This window comes from Rhinoderma darwinii, chromosome 5 (assembly GCF_050947455.1).
Source record: "Rhinoderma darwinii isolate aRhiDar2 chromosome 5, aRhiDar2.hap1, whole genome shotgun sequence".
Taxonomy (NCBI): domain Eukaryota; kingdom Metazoa; phylum Chordata; class Amphibia; order Anura; family Rhinodermatidae; genus Rhinoderma; species Rhinoderma darwinii.
The window spans coordinates 75,589,679-75,607,183 of NC_134691.1; the positions used below are offsets into that span (position 1 = coordinate 75,589,679).

A 17,505-nucleotide genomic window follows, 5' to 3' on the forward strand; every position below is an offset into this window, starting at 1 on the left:
GGGGACAGATGGACGTATGCATATAGTACATTGTATGTGTTGGATATATACGATATGTGTATATATCTGATTGTTATCATGTCTGTCTTTCTATGATGGTCTGTGTACATACTGTATGCATGTACAGATGTAGCCTAGTTTAACCTGAATCTTAATTCTTAGGGCTTATTCAGACGACAGGGAAAGTCGGCTGTGACATATTTCTTAATGGCCGTCACACGGCTGCTTTGAAATCAATGCATGTCTATGGGGCTATTCACACAGACGTTAGTTTTTTTTAAAGGACCGTGTAAACGGCCCAGGAAAAAATAGGACATGTCCTATTTTTGCCCATTTTCCCAGATAGACTCAATTCTATGAGGGATCCGTGAAAACGGGTCCTGCAAAGGTGCAAATCGGTCGTGGAAAACGCCAGTTTTCACGGCCGAATTTACACCCGATCATGTGAATAAAGTCTTAACGCATTAAATACACCGTTTCAGCAAACTTTAAATTGACACTTAAAGTGACTCTGTCACCTCCGAAGACCCCCCTAAACTACAATAATAAGTTTATAGCTAAAAAGACGCTGATTATTAATCTGTACGTTTTATCTTTCTACTCACTTGCATTCCCTCGCTATAAGCCCGCAAATGTGCCGTGCAATGTATGCTGATGACAAGTCCTAGGAGTCCTCTCCATTATATCGCTGAGCTTAGAAGTCCTCGCTATGCATCAGCATGCAGCATATGCCCCATTTGCCGGCTAATAGCGAGGAAATGCAAGTGAGTAAAAAGATAAAACATACAGATTCTGAATCAGCATCTCTTAAAGGGGTTTTTATACTGATGACATATCCACAGAATAAGTCATTTATATATGATTGGTGGGGGTCCAACACCCGGACCCCGCACTGATCAGCAAATTGCTGAGAATGTTAATGCTGGCTGTGATAGAAATGTGTCAGACCACACAGTGCATGGAAGCTTTCTGTAATTGGGGCTGCATAGCCACAGACTGGTAAGAGTGCCTATGCTGATCCATGTCCACCACCAAAAGCACCTACAATGGGCATGTGAGAATCAGAGCTGGACCATGGAGCAATGGACAAGGGTGGCCTGGTCTGATAAATCCTGTTTTCTTTTAGGTCATGTGGATGGTCCAGTGCGTGTGCGTCACTTACCTGTGGAAGGGATGGAACCAGGATGCACTATTATATGACAAGCCGGCGGAGGCAGTGTGATGCTCTGGGCAATGTTCTGCTGGGAAGCCTTGGGTCCTGGCATTCATATGGATGCTACTTTGACATGTACCACCTACCTAAACATTGTTGCAGATCAAGTACACCCCCTAATGGCAATGTTATACCCTACCGGCAGTGGCCTCTTTCAGCAGGATAATGCGCCCTGCCACACTGCAAAAATTGCACCGTAATGGTTTGAGGAACATGAAAAAGAGTTCAAGATGTTGCTTGGCCACCAAAATCCCTAAGTCTCAATCCGATCGAGCATCTGTGAGAAGTGCTGGAAAAAATGTCTGATCCATAAATGCTCCACCTCGCAAATTACAGGAAAGGATCTGCTGCTAACGTCTTGATGCCAGATACCGCAGGACACCTACAGAGGTCTTGTGGAGTCCATGCCTCCGAGTCAGCGGTTTTGGCATCATGAGGACCTACACACTATAAATCATGTGGATCTAATGTTGTGGCTGATCGGTGTATGTGAGACCATCTGTGTGCTGTTAGTACAGCATATATAGGCGCCTGTTTGTATTTCAGCTTGTATATGTATTGTATATGTGTATTGCTGGGTGACAATCAGTCTGTGTCTTGTTGTGTTTGTCTTATGCGTACACAGCGCATAAAACCTGTCTCTCTGAATTTTTACATCTCTTTATGTTGATTTTGTTTGTAGGAAAAAAATTGCAATATTGAATAACTACTTGTAATGTATCTGGTGCACACCAGCGGATCTGCCTATGTATACACTGTATTGTAATTATGTTAAGTTATCATTAGGTGGCGCTCTTCTCTCGAAGCTATAGCTACAGTTCGTTTTTCAGGCTCATGGGATCATACCATTATAAAACAAGGGGTAATAACTCTGGTAAACACTGTTTTAAATCCGTTACAATTACTGCTATAGCGGCTAGCTATATAAACTTTTCATTTGCCACACAGTATAGTTTCGGTTTAGAAAGCCTTACTGCGAGAAATAAAATATTTAAGCTTTATGATAATACCCCTATTTAGCGAATGGTCGGGTCTTTGTGTGACTTGATACTGGTAACTGACATGCGCACTTCCTGGTGTTGTGCTCGGCTCCGGTAAGATGGCGGTCGGCGGCAGTGTGGCCCAGAAGACCTGGGAGCTCTCCAATAACATGCAGGAGGTGCAAAGTATTGATGAAATCTACAAATATGACAAGAAGCAGCAGCAGGAAATCTTGGCTGCCAAGCCGTGGACGAAAGAGTGAGTGCTGACACCAGTAGACCCAAAAACGGGCTCAAGTGCCGGTGACCGGTGACAGTGGGGACGGCTAGACTATGAGTTGGGTGAAGAGACACATTTACCTTGGTGACACCGGTGTCTGGATGATCAGTGATCAGATACACTAGGGCTAAATGACGTCCTTGTGGTAAAGATGTGACTTTATGTTAGATATGTGGTGTTGCCGTTAGCGACCAGTTTCCCGATTTTCTTTTTCTAAGTCATTTGGAAAAGCAAAATCTTGATCTGACCGGTTGCTATGAGCAGCTGCTTTGATTTCCCCGTTGCAGGCCATGATATTCTTCCTGTTTTACAGTTAAATGCTATTTATTGTCTTTGGACTGTGGCGCCGTCTCCATACAGCAGGAATAGTTGAGCCCTAGCTCGCTGCATAGCAGTTTGTACAGTTGGGGCCACACAATATGTGTGACTGCTCTCCCCACACATAACTGTATTGCGCCTGTCACCTGATGGTATAAGGCTCGGGCTGCACGGCAATAGATCGCTGTGAGCCCCTGCGTACGTCCTCTATAATAAAAGTCATTGTGACCGAGTAGCGACAAGCAAGAAATCCAGACCTGCTGGGCTTCTTGCGACTGTCTGATCGCAGCTAAACCGCAGGCTGCAACGAGGCCACATTGACTTTCATTACGTGAAATGCACGCAGGGCCACACAGCGATCTTTGGCTGCACGACCTGTGTCGTGACCAAAGTCATCTTGTAGCCCCAACCTGAAGTACTTGTAGTCGGGACCAGGTTTCCATCCAAACGTAAAAAATTATTTGAGCCGTAGCCCAAGTTTGGTTATTCGGTTGCTTTTTTTTTTTTTTTGCAATCTTCTGTTTTGTTGTACCAGTCACTTTTGTAAAAGTAATAACCGGTGCAGCCATATTGGTTGTCGTGTTTGAATTATCTCCTCGGAATTAAAGTGAATCTGTCAGCGACTTTATGCGGCTCTCTTTAGCGGTCTGTCACTTATGTGTGAATGAGCTTTGTATTTTTTGATAACTTCGTTTTATTGTTGCAGCACGATGCGAGCGCTGTGAGGAAGGAGTCCGACGTATTCATGAGGGTTCCTACTGCTGTCCGGCCAATACGCCAGACTCCTTCTTCCCAGCTCTATCAAATCCTCTGCTGCCCCTGTGCTGATTTGTCACTGGTCCCCCACCAATCATTGTTACTCTACTGCAGCGATGACTTGTTGAGTTTGGCTGCCGATCACTGGCCATAGCAGTGACCTATCATCCTGACTAATGTCACCGCTACAGCCAACACCGGCAGGAGATTAAGAAGCTGCTGACGCTGAGTACTATGGGTAATTAAAGGGATTTATCAGGATCAGCAAAAATCTGGCCAAGGTGGGTAACGCCCTTAAACGATAAAAAAAACATCCTTCACCTGAGATATCCCCCTGTGTTCCCATGTTCCCGCTCTTTTACTGTGCTGCAGCGATGGTGCGCCCGTATACCCAAGTCATCGCTGCAGCCAATCGCTAGTCTCAGTGATATACAGCATAAGACCGCTGAAGCCGCTGATTAGCTGCAGCAACTACGTGGGTATACGGGCACGTCATCGCTACGGGAAGCACCAGAGTGGCTCTGTGGAACACTGGGGATTTGCCCGGTGAGTAATGGGTCTTTTACTGTTTTGTTGTCTCTTCCCTGGCGAGATTTTTTTAAAAACCCTTTTAATACTGTCCAAAAGGTAAACAAGTTAAATCTAGACTATACAGGCAGAAACTGCAGAGTATTTATCACCGTGGCGTACGCTGTATGATACATTTAGTGAATCTTTCTAGACGTGTTTGACACTTTTCTCTTCCTTACGGCACATCAATCTCATCGCTACATATATTTATGGACCTTGCTTTTTGGACAGGGGCACAGTCATGCCGCAACAGAAAAGGACCTTCCCCAAAATGTTCCTACAAAGTTGGAAGCATAACATTTTCTAAAATGTCTTGGTATGCTGAAGTATTAAGCTTTCCCTTGCTGGAAATGAGGGGCCTAGGTCAACCCCTGAAAAACAACCCCATAGCATTATCCCTCCTCCACCAAACTTTACAGTAGGCACTATGCATTCCGTTAGGTGGGGTTTTCCTGGCATTTGCCAAACCCAGATTCATCCATCAGACTACCAGATAATAAAACATGATTCATCACTCCACAGAACACATTTCCACTCTCCAGAGTCCAGTGGCGCCGGCTTTACACCGCTCCAGCCGACACTTGGCATTGTGCTTGGTGATCTTGTCTGCAGCTTATGGACAATGGAAACCGATTTCCTGACGCTCCGGGTGCACAGATCTTGTGCTGATGTCACTTCCAGTGGCAGTTTGTAGTGAGTGATACAACAGAAGATAGACATTTTTTTTACACGCCACACTCTTCATCATTCGGCGGTCCCTCTCTGTGAGTTTGCGTGGTCTATCACTACATAGTTGAGTTGTTATTCCTCCTAGATGGCTCCACTTGACAATGAAAGCACTTATATGTGACATGGGCAGAGCTAGCAGATCAGAAATGTCACATACTGACTTGTGGCAAGGGTGGCATCCTATAATAGTGCCATATTTAAAGTTACTGATCTCTTTAGTACATACGACTAGCAATGTTTATATATAGAGAATGAATAGCTGTGTGCTTGATTTTATGCACCTGTTTGCAACAGGTCTTGCTGTAACAATGGAACTTAAAGGGAATGTGTTGCCAGCAAAACATGTTTTTTTTTTTTTTTTAATGAAACATTTAGTGTGTAGGTGTTTAAACATTGTTCATATTTTTTTTTATTTTTTTCACGAGTCAGGAAATATTATAAATTAGATTCTAATTTATAATATTTCCCATTGCTGGTCACTAGATGGAGCTATTCCCAAAATTGCAGCATTGCATGTGGTAAAGCAACCACATTGCTTTTTGCTGCAAAATTGGGTAAAAAGCACTCGCTCTAGTGAGCTCTCAGAATCCCCCCCTCCTTTATCCTGGCTAGTGCCGGGATAAACGAGGGGATTGAACGGTCTAACCTCCTACACTGTGTGTCACCATTTTTTGAGCTAACACACAGTGTAGTAGGTTTACATACAGTAGTAAACACACACAAACACGAACATACATAGAAATCTCTTACCTGCTCCTGCCGCCGCGGCTCCCTCCGGCCCGTCTGCTGCCGCTGCTCCATGTGCACAAGTCCGGAAGCCGCGACCGGAAGTAGTAATCTTACTGTCCGGCCGCAACTTCCGGTCCACAGGAAAATGGCGCCGGACGGCGCGCATTTCAAATTGGACTGTGTGGGAGCGGCGCATGCGCAGTTCCCACACAGACGGCGTACACAGAAGTGGATGGGACGGGACCCGTTTGCAGTCCCTATGGGACTGTGGCTGCCGTATTCCATGTCTGTATGTGTCGTTAATCGACACATACAGAAATTGAAAAAAAATGGCAGCCCCCATAGGGAAGAAAAAGTGTAAAAATAAGAAAAAGTAACACACACACACACACACAAATTAATCCAAACGTTTTTAATAAAGCACTAACATCTTTAACATATTAAAAAAAAAATTGTGGTAACACTGTTCCTTTAAGTTAGGAGGGATGTCCACATACTTTTGGCCATGTAGCCTATTTCTCTGCCATGAATAACCAAACATGAGAAGCTGAAAGCAACTATATGAAACTTAATGCAATGAATTATTTCAGTACCTAAAATTGTCTATATAAAAATGCATTGCGTTTAGTCTTCATACGTGTTACCCTTTTTTTACAGTCATCATTACTTCAAATACTGCAAAGTTTCTGCCTTGGCGCTGCTGAAGATGGTCATGCATGCCAGATCTGGAGGAAACCTGGAGGTGATGGGTCTGATGTTGGGAAAAGTGGATGGAGAAACCATGATTATTATGGATAGTTTTGCTTTACCAGTGGAAGGAACTGAAACGCGAGTGAACGCACAGGCTGCTGCCTATGAATACATGGCTGCGTATATAGAAAATGCAAAGCAGGTACTGTTACTGGATGTATCCTAATGCTCCGGGCTCACGTGCAATGCTTTTATTTTTCAAATCCGGTCAAAAGGGATTTTCTATTTCTGAAAAAACCCCACAGCTTTTATGCATCCATACATGTGAAAAGATGGAGTAAAGTGTCAATGCAAATTGTAAACCCGTTAGTGACCGGCCCATAGTGTTTATACGTCGGTCACTAACGGGCCTTATTCCGATGCCATAGACTTTTTACGTTGCGGCATCGGAATAAGTAAACAGAGCAGGGAGCTCTGGGGCCAGCTGAGGGCTGGGGGCGTCCCTGCTCTGTCGGGTGAGATCGATATTGATATCGATCTCACCCGTTTAACCCTTCAGATGTGGCGCTCAATAGCGTGCACCGTATCTGAGTGGTTTTGGAGAGAGGGAGGGAGCTCCCTCTCATCCCACTGACACCCGGCGATAAGATCGCCGAGTGTCTGTGTCTCCCATGGCAGCCGGGGGTCTAATAAAGGCCCCCAGGTCTGCCTGTGGTGAATGCCCTCTAGGCTATGCCAGAGGCATGACCTAGCAGATGCCTGCCCGTTTTACACTGCAATATAGAAGTATTGCAGTGTATTATAAAGTCGATCGGACCATCGCATAGTGAAGTCCCCTAGTGGGACTAGTAAAAAAGTGAAAAAAAAAAAGAAAAACCCACTTTTTCCCCTTACAAATTGCTTTCTTATTAACAAACAAAATAAAGTAAAAAAGTTACACATATTTGGTATCGGCGTGTTCGTAACGACCCTTATTACATCATTTAACCCGCACGGTCAACGTCGTAAAAAATAAAATAATAAAACATGCAAAAATTGCTGTTTTCTTTGAATCCAGCCTTAAAAAAATGTGATAAAAAGTAAGCAAAAAGTCGCATCTACTCCAAAATGGTACCGATAAAAACTACAAGTCGTCCCGCAAAAAAAAAAGCCCTGCTACAACCGCATCGGCGAAAAAATAAAAACGTTACTGCTCTTCAAATATGGAGACACAAAAACAAATAACTTTGAAAAAAAAGCGTTTTTACTGTGTAAAAGTAGTAAAACATACAAAAACTATACAAATTTGGTATCGTTGCAATCGCAACAACCCGCTGAATAAAGTTATTGTGTTATTTATACCACACGGTAAACGGCGTAAATTTAGGACGCAAAAAAGAGTGGCGAAATTTCAGATTTTTTTTTCTATTCCCCCCGCTCCCCCCCCCCCCCCCAAAAAGTTACTGAAAGTTAATCAATAACTTCTATGTACCCCAAAATGGTGCTATTAAAAAATACAACTTGTTCCGCAAAAAACAAGACCTTATACAGCTATGTCGACGCAAAAATAAAAAGTGTATAATGAGACGATGGAAAAACGTAAAAAATGGCTTGGTCGTTAACGTCTAAAATAGGCTGGTCATTAATGGGTTAAACCTAAATATAGATGCAAACATTTACCGCAGATCCAGTGCTTTTTTTTGTTGTTTTGTTCTAGTGGTGTAGCCATCATTGGGTGCTGTTCACACCTTGTTTTTGCTATCTGTATTTTGTAAATGTTTGTTGATCCAAAAAAGGTATTGAAACGTATACTATAACATTCTTATGGGTTTCTATTTGATGAACATATGTCAAAAGCGTGCACTTTTGGCATAGGTATGCATACTTGACAGAAAATGCGGTCTATAAAGGTATAGAGTAGAAGTCAATGGGGAAGATTTACTAAACTGTCTTTTCAGACTGCATAAACTTAACCAGGCAGTCTAAAGACGTGCCAAATTCATCAGTGATGCATGCTGTGTGATCAATTTGGTGCATCTTCCTAGACATATTAGACACTTTTCTCTTCCATATGTTAAGTCTTGGTTGGATTTGTTTTAGTTTGGCACATTTTAGGCCACGCCTCTTCCCGCTAATCCACACCCCCTTTTCTATATTTTTTTTTTTCTTTTTTAAAAAAAAGTGTCTAGTGAGATGCAAACATGTGTTTTTAAATTAGTCTAAAATGAAATGCGCCAAAATCGAGCACGCTTTACCACACGTTCTAGACACAGACACCGTAGTAAATCTGCCCAAATGAGTAGATCCATCCAAATATATAGCATACGTTAATGTATGTTTGAATCCGTGGATGCTGCTACATGATCCTGCTATGCCAATCAGCTAAGTAGGACTCCAAACAGAAAGCCAAAGGGCTACCAAGAATGCTAAAGTGCATAGCTAGTGTTTAACATGACTCCTTGATTGGAATTGATCTAGTATTTTCGATCCAAAAGCCCAAAGTAAGTGTGCCACTAGAGGGCAGCAGGCACTTTGCTAATTGCCTTTTCTTTCTCAGGTTGGAAGACTTGAAAATGCAATTGGATGGTACCACAGTCACCCTGGCTATGGTTGCTGGCTTTCGGGAATAGATGTCAGCACTCAAATGCTAAATCAGCAATTCCAGGAACCCTTTGTTGCTGTTGTGGTGAGTACTTTATCATACACCTGATAATAAAATCACATTTGGGTAGAAAGGGTGAGAAGTGGTAAAGCTAATCCTATTGTGATTTTATTTGCCTCCATATAGGGCTGAAAATAAGGCCGTACTTTCCTGTTACTAAAAGCATTCACGATAAACAATCTCATAAAAAATCACATATTATTCTTCCTTAGATTGATCCAACCAGGACAATATCTGCAGGCAAAGTAAATCTTGGAGCTTTCAGAACTTACCCAAAGGTAATCTGTTCAACTACAATGGCGATACATTAACCACGTTTTTAGTCTACCTTTGTAGATGCTTAGGGCTAAAATATATGTATGTGTGTGTGTATATATATATATAATAATGTGTGTGTGTGTATATATATATATATATATATATATATATATATATATATATATATATATATATATATATATATATATATTGTGTGTGTGTGTGTTTCATGTACATGTATGTATGTGATTATGTAAATAGTTCTTTGTTTCTTCTTCTATTAGGGGTACAAGCCTCCAGATGAAGGTCCATCCGAGTACCAGACGATCCCCTTGAATAAAATAGAAGATTTTGGTGTGCATTGTAAACAGTAAGCATTTTATCAGATTCTTCGCTTTTTCCATTTTATGTGCCCAGTAGTTCAGTTCCGCCACCTGAATGCTTTTATAGACGAGCGGTGGAGTGATTCCTGTTATTATGCAGGACCGCCATTAAGAATCTGTGCACTAGAAGCGGGTTCTTTTAATTAACACTAAACGCATTAAGAGGATGTTCTGAGAGGGAATTCAAAGAACACCAGGGGGCGCCATCACAAGTCTAACAGCAATAGCTGCACACAATAGCATTTTTTCAAAACCATTATTTAAATTGCAATTGAGTAACATTTTGTGTAATCTTATAGGGAATATTCATATTTAATCATGGGGAAAACCCCCCCTTTAAATGTTGGTAATTTGTAATATTTAAACTGGATTTATAATACCTATAGTTTACTATTATGTTTCAGTAATTAAATACACAATAAGCACATTTGCTAAAGTAGGAAGGAGAAAATCTCTGTACTTCTTCTAGCCCACTCCAGCCACATGCCAATCCAGACAGTCCTGTCCTCTTTTCTGTATGACCACTCCCCTTTTTAACAAGCCACTCCCTTTTCAGTCATCAATAAATTTCTATTTTGGCTATCTCTTGTAATTAGGAAATTGTTGTATTCCTCATTGAATCCCAGTGTTTTTCATGTTTTGCTGTGAAGAAGTAATTTTTCTTGTGCCTTTATTAAGGTATTATGCTTTGGAGGTGACATATTTCAAGTCTTCTCTGGACCGCAAGCTGCTGGAACTTCTGTGGAACAAGTACTGGGTGAATACACTGAGCTCCTCTAGTCTCTTAACCGTAAGTACCTCATATGCAAGCCTATGGCATTCATATTGCTGGAACGGAAATATTCAGTACTGCGAACCCCAGCAAAACATAAATCACCCAAAAAATGCAACCGTATTTGTTTTACTTGGGCCTCATGGTGGTAACTGGTCTTAAAGGGAACCTGTCACGTTGAAAGTGCATTTCAATCTGCAGGCGGCATGTTATATAATAGAAATGTAGTAATACTTTGTATATAACTTATATTTTACAGAGAATTGTAGGGAAGTCTGGAGAGCGGGTTATTTTCTTTGATTTAGGCCTCATTTACACGAGCGTGTGCGTTTTGCGCGCGCAAAAAACGCTGCGTTTTGCGCACGTTTGTATGGCGTATGCACTGCGTATACGCAGCCTTGTTGCGTTTTAAACGCGCAAAAGGCATTTGACAGCTCCGTGTGTCATCCGTGTATGATGCGCGGCTGCGTGATTTTCACGCAGCCGCCATCATAGAGATGAGGTAGTCGACGCCCGTCACTGTCCAAGGTGCTGAAAGAGCTAACTGATCGGCAGTAACTCTTTCAGCACCCTCGACAGTGAATGCCGATCACAATATACACCAACCTGTGAATATAAAAAGACTTTCATACTTACCAAGAACTTCCTGCTTCCCCCAGTCCGGGCTCCCGGCCGTTGCCTTGGTGACGCGTCCCTCTCTTGTCATCCGGCCCCACCTCCCAGGATGACGCCGCAGTCCATGAGACCGCTGCAGCCTGTGATTGGCTGCAGCCTGTGCTTGGCCTGTGATTGGCTGCAGCTGTCATTTGGACTGAACTGTCATCCCGGGAGGTCGGACCGGAGTTATCGGTAAGTCAGAACGTCTTTTTTTTTTTTACAGGTTCATGGATTTTCGGAGCGGAAGTCACTGTCCATGGTGCTGAACCAGTTTAACGCTTTCAGCACCGTGGACAGTGACTGTCTCCTGACGTCGCGTACCCGAACATTTTTTACCGGTTTCGGTCAAAACGAGTTTGGCCGAACCCGGTGAAGTTCGGTGCGCTCATCTCGAATTTGACACTCCGTTTGGATGTTTGTAAACAGAAAAGCACGTGGTGCTTTTCTGTTTACATTCAGGAGTTTGACAGCTCTTGCGCGAATCACGCAGTTCGCACGGAAGTGCTTCCGTGCGGCATGCGTGGTTTTCACGCACCCATTGACTTCAATGGGTGCGTGAGTGCGCGAAAAACGCACGATTATAGAACATGTCGTGAGTTTTTATCTGCGCACACGCGCTGAGCGCAATTCACGCATCGTCTAAACAGCCCCATTGACTAATATAGGTGCGTACGACATGCGTGCAAAGCACGCGCGTCGCACGCGCGTATAATACGTTCGTGTAAATGAGGCCTTATAGGGCAGGGGGGCTAGGCAGATTGATTTCTAGTTTTGTAGAAAAAGTTTCAGTATTTTAAAGGAAATATTTACAAGGTCTACTGAATATTTCCCCACAAAACCATATATCAATCTGCTCATCTCCCCCCTGCTCTATAACATGTTGCCCACTGATTGAACTACATTTTCAACGTGACCGGTTCCCTTTTAAGGTTCACTTTGTTGGCATTTGATGATGCTGCAGTAGTGGGACCCACCTGTATGACATCCATATACCAAATAGGTCATTTAAACAAAAGTGCTCTTCATGAGACAACCCTTGTAACCTGACATGTAGGATCCTCTATTTGCATTACATTACTAAAGGGCTGTTCCCACCTTGGACATTTATGCCATTTTTCCTGTAGTCTTTTCTATAGGACTTTAAAAAAAAAACGCCAGAAAAAAAGCTCGTACAAAATGACACTTCACTAAAAACGCTGTAATAGTTTAAAAAACGTGTTTTAATATGCATATTTTGCAAATTGCCAGAACAAACATTGTACAGGAATGCTGGGATATTTTATTTGTGAGTTTTGAATGCAACGCTTGACCATAGTATAGGCTGCAACTCGGGATAAGTACATAAATAATATATTTCGGCACTTTTTGGAAGAAAGCGGCCATGTTTCTCTAATCCTGCATAACCCCATTGTAAGATATTGGCCGCAACATGTGTGGCCCACATTGAAATCTAAGACCCGTTGGGTGTAGTTCAGAGAGACACACGGATTATTATACATTCCATGAAGCGATTTGTCTGTATGGGCCACTCACTTTAAGGACTAGTAAACATTGGTAATCCCTTTTTTTTACCTTGTATATAGCGATCAGCCTCCCACACTGCAGTACTTTTGTGTTCTCAGATGAAATCAAACATAATTAGAGATTTCCAAAAAAGCAAATGGCCTGCTGAAGGGGGGGGGGGGGGCAGTAGCATTTAGTGCATTGTTTACTGAAGCTGTTATGGTCACTGCAAATAATTGTGGGCAGGCAGAGTGATCGGATTGAATATTTGGCTTAGATGATACTTGTTGAATTGTGTGTGTTTGGTAATGCTTTCTAACTGGCGTAATGTACATTAATGTCTGGGTAAACAAGGTGTTGAGTCTACTTTCTTTCTGTAAGCGCTGAAACCCATTAGTCATCATATACAATGGGAAATAAACCTTAAGACATTTGTTAAAAATCCTTTTACACGGACCAATGATCGATACGAACGCTCATTCCCGATCATTGCCCCAGAGCAAGGATCAGCCGATGAATGAGAAAAGGCTCGTTCATCGGCTGATTGTATCGTTTATGCAGCAGAAAATATTATCTTGTTGGCAGCACATCTCCCTGTGTAAACTGAGATGTGCTGCCGACATGATGGAAATATATGGGGACGAGCGATCGGAGAAACGATCGCTCGTCCCCATAACCAATTATTGCTCCCAGTGAAAGGAGCAAACGAGTGCCGATTTAACGAGCTGTCTCTTTGATCAGCGCTCATTGTCACAGCCCATATCGGGTCGTGTAAAAGGACCCTTGGGCTAGTTTCCCACAGTGCAGATTTGCTGAAGATTTTGCATGCGTTTGTTTTTTTTTAGCCAAAACCAGGAACGGAACCTGATCAGAAGAAATATATAAAGTTAGGTCTTGTAGGTCTGCTCTCCTGGATCCAATTCTGGTTTTGACAACAAAAAAAAACTGCATGCAAAATCTGCAGCAAATCTGCAATTGTGCCTTGCACTACAGTGTACCACATATGTGGTCTATCCCTATGAGCTGCATATATCATGATTGGCCTAGTTTGCACAGTTCAGTTTTGGACCAGTTCTATTTGTGTGTCTTTCAAATCACATAATTTTTTGGGGTTATAATTCCTCCCCTAATATTAGATCGACGCTCCATTGCAATTGAAAGCAGATGGGAAAAATGTCACCAGAGAGGAAGTACATAGGGTTAGGCTGGATTCACACGAGCGTGCCGTTTTTTTGCGCATGCAAAAAACGCGGCGTTTTGCCTACGCAAAAGGCACTTAACAGCTCCGTGTGGCCTCAGCATATGGTGCGCGGCTGCGTGCTTTTCGCGCAGCCGCCATCATTATGACACTCCGTTTGGATGTTTGTAAACAGAAAAGCACGTGGTGCTTTTCTGTTTTCATTCATCCTTTTGACAGCTGTTGCGCGAATCACGCTGTTCGCACAGAAGTGCTTCCGTGAGCCATGCGTGGTTTTCACGCACCCATTGACTTCAATGGGTGCGTGATTCACGAAAAACGGCCAAAGAACGGACATGTCGTGACTTTTTTTCAGCGGGCTCACGCTGAGTAAAAATCACGCACATGGCTGCATGGCCCCATAGACTAATATAGGTCCATGATTTTTCACGCGCGTTGCACGGACGTATTTCCCGTTTGTCTGAATAAGGCCTTAGGGCAAGAGATTTGTTAAAGGGGTTTTCCAGTCCCTAAAAATTGATCACCTATCCTCAGGATAGGCCATCAATATCTCATGGGTCGGGGTCCGACTCCTGGGAACCCCGCCTATCAGCTGTTTTGAAGGGGGTGCAGCGGTCGCACAAGCACTGCTTTCCCTTCATTTCTTCTTGCTCACTGTGAATCGTCGACACACGTAGAGGCGATTCACTGTATTGCAGTCTTTTCCCATTCACTTCAATGGAAGAAGGCTGCAATACCTGTGAATCGCTGCTACATCTATGTCGACAATTCACAGTGAGCAAGTAGAAATGAAGGGGAAGTAGCGCTCGTACGAGCGCTGCACCCCCTTCAAAACAGCTGATAAGCGGGGGGTGCCGGGAGTCGGACCCGACCCATCAGCTATTGATGGCCTATCCTGAGGATAGGCCATCAATTTCTAGGAACTGGAAAACCCCTTTCATTTTGCCGTATTCATGTGAAATGTATATAGACGTGTTTCTAGGGAATTACATCATAAGCACCAAAGTGAAAACTGTAAAAAGTTTATTATGAGAGATTATGGTTTTATGTTATCTGGTTATTTTTCATGTTTAATTATTTTGTGTTCTGCTTTTAGAATGCGGACTACACGACAGGACAGGTATTTGACTTGTCGGAGAAACTAGAGCAATCTGAAGCTCAACTTGGCCGTGGAAGCTTCATGTTGGGATTAGAAACACATGACCGAAAGTCTGAAGACAAACTAGCCAAAGCTACAAGAGACAGGTATTCTATTAGGGTTTTTTGGATGTTTAGTGCTGACCATACACTAGATCGGATGACCGCTGTTGTCCTGACTCCACAATAAACATGCACAATGTTTATTTAAATGGGGAGAGGGGAATAGGCCCCATTCTTTTTTTCCCAACATCTGCTGTCAGAGGAGAGATGGGAGGTCTTCATACACATAAGATCGCCGGGCGATCCTGCTGTAATCGGCAGGTTCACTCAACTTTAAAACTTTAGTTTTAGGTTTTTTAGTTTGGAGAAATACAGACATCTGAAATAGAACTGGTGGGGTTTCTGCCACCACTATAAAGCCTTACTAGTAATGGGAACTTAGATATAGGGATATTATTAGCATGGTTCTCACAGTGCATTCCCGGACCCCTAGGATATTGTGGGTGTGGGGGTTACCTGCGATCACAGCTGGAATTTCAGGTTTTGAATTGAGGTACACCTGTATATCGAGCGATCAGCGTTTATCATCTATTGATCACTAATTATTTGTTTTCCTCCTTTTTTTTTTTTTTTTTTCTTTTTTTTCAGCTGCAAAACAACAATTGAAGCAATTCACGGCCTGATGTCACAAGTGATAAAAGATAAATTGTTTAATCAAATTAACCCTTTCTAAGCATTGACCTCAGTAGTTTCTGTTTTTGTTTTGTTCTTTTCGTCCTCGTAAGTTGCTTCTTTTATGCAGAAGCTGTAAAACGTCACCAGGTAGCACTTCCCTTGATTGAGCAACAGAAAGCATAGGACATTTTCACAACTTTTCAGCAGTCCTGAACGTTTTCAGCAGGGTTGCTTTCTGTGTGAATAAAATCTCTGTTCAAAGTGTATAAGATTATTTTCTTCAAAGGGGAAGGGGGTTGTAGCGAATTGGCCGTGCGACAAAACCACACCATGTGCGCACACAAAATCAAAAACGTCTGAAAATACCGAGCTGTTTTCAAGTGAAAATAGCTCCTGATTTCCAGAAGTTTTTCCACTGCGTTTTTTACTGGCTGTTTTTTTTAGCTGTTTTTCTATAGTCAATGAAAACAGGCTCCAAAAACGGCTCAAGAAGTGACATGCACTTCTTTTTCGCGGACGTTTTTTTTATGTGGGCGTTTTTCAAAATGGCCGCATAAAAAAAACGCCCTGTCGGAACAGACCGCAGTTTTTCATGTTGAATTCAATAAGCAGATTTTTGGACGCGTTTCGCTTCCGATTTTTCGGCCCTTTACAGCCCATAAAATGGCCGAAAAGAAGCCGTGTGAACATACCCTTACACCTCCTAGAATGATACTGCATGTTCTGCTTAGACTAAGGGAGAGCTAGTGCCTGTTTAAGAACTGCGTAGCAATTAAGACATTGAATACAATCCATATGACTAGAAAGACTAAAATAAATATGACATATCATCTTCATAGGGCATATGGACCAGGGTTGTCTTTATGTGAAAACCCTTTTGAATTATAAAATTGTGGCCTGCAGCTGCCAGTAGGGGGAGCTTACTGCATGCAGATTTATTATTGGCTGTATGAAGAGAAGCAGGGAATTTGGGGGCAAAAAATAAAACTGAGCTCCAACCCCTATAAAGAAATCTTATGAAATCACTGCAACATTATGGACCTAATAACATAATGATGGTCATATTACCAAGTACAATTTAAGATTTGCTTCAGATTACCTCTGCTTGATACATCTGTTGTGTAAACTAAATAATCTGTGTGCCAATCTTTGTATCCTGAATTGTTAACAGAAGCAAACTCAGAATTGTGCTCTGGATGTGCAGAACAAACATTGCTGCCTGTGTAAGTTCTCAATCTGCACTGGAACAACATAGAATAATACAGAAAGGTGCAGCTTTCATCAGTGACGCTCCACAGACTTTCAATAGATTTTTCTCCATGTGCAGAAAAGTGATTGACAGTGCTGTCATTTGGTTTGTTACCCACTATGTGACAAAAGTGCTTCGAAAGTAATTGCACCTTAAAGGGGTTTTCCCACGAACGGACAACTAATGACCTATCCACAGGACAGGTCATCAGTATATGTTCGGTGGGGGTTCGACACCCGGACCCCGCACGATCAGCCGCTCCGGATGTTTTGAACAGTATACACTAGTTTGAGCCGGAAGCAGATGGCTCCGGTCACGGAATAGCGGCCGAGCTGCAGTACTGCAGCTCTGCTCCTATACATGTGAATAGGAGCAGAGCTGCAGTTCTGCAGAATGGCCGCTATGCAGTGGTCAGAGCCATCTGCTTTTGTCTCCAACTGGTGCATACTGTTCAAAACATCCGGAGCGGCTGATCGTGCGGGGTCCGGGTGTCGAACCCCCACCGAACATATACTGATGACCTGTCCTGTGGATAGGTCATTAGTTGTCCGGTTGTGGAAAACTCCTTTTAGTATAAGCAAGTGGATTTATTGAAGCTGGAACATGCTGTAGATTGTCTTGCAATGTAAGGAGAGTAACATGAAGAAACAGTGTAACCCAACTAAGGCAAATGGCGATTGAGAATATAAAGTATAGTACTAATTGGATTTATTGGCACCTAAAGCCTCATTCACCTGTGTTGTGCTGTACGTTTGTTACAGAAT

At 42.7% G+C, this 17,505-nt stretch overlaps 1 protein-coding gene across 1 annotated transcript; it reads left to right on the forward strand.

Annotated features, from left to right (window-relative positions):
* Positions 1–2,272: 2,272 nt before the first annotated feature.
* On the forward strand, positions 2,273–15,761 carry COPS5 (COP9 signalosome subunit 5). Its single transcript, XM_075826151.1, has 8 exons — positions 2,273–2,452; positions 6,233–6,467; positions 8,802–8,930; positions 9,119–9,184; positions 9,449–9,534; positions 10,226–10,337; positions 14,774–14,922; positions 15,466–15,761. Exons 1-8 carry the CDS (start codon positions 2,313–2,315, stop codon positions 15,548–15,550), a joined length of 1,002 nt encoding a protein of 333 aa, XP_075682266.1. The 5' UTR covers positions 2,273–2,312; the 3' UTR covers positions 15,551–15,761.
* Positions 15,762–17,505: the final 1,744 nt, after the last annotated feature.

What these genes read in the sequence shown, in the direction of transcription:
- COPS5 (XM_075826151.1), top strand. Translation starts at nt 2,313, where the DNA reads ATGGCGGTCGGCGGCAGTGTGGCCCAGAAGACCTGGGAGCTCTCCAAT. An exon ending in ATATAGAAAATGCAAAGCAG is followed by an intron (nt 6,468 to 8,801) that starts GTACTGTTACTG and finishes TTTCTTTCTCAG; the next exon opens with GTTGGAAGACTTGAAAATGC. An exon ending in TTTGGTGTGCATTGTAAACA is followed by an intron (nt 9,535 to 10,225) that starts GTAAGCATTTTA and finishes GCCTTTATTAAG; the next exon opens with GTATTATGCTTTGGAGGTGA.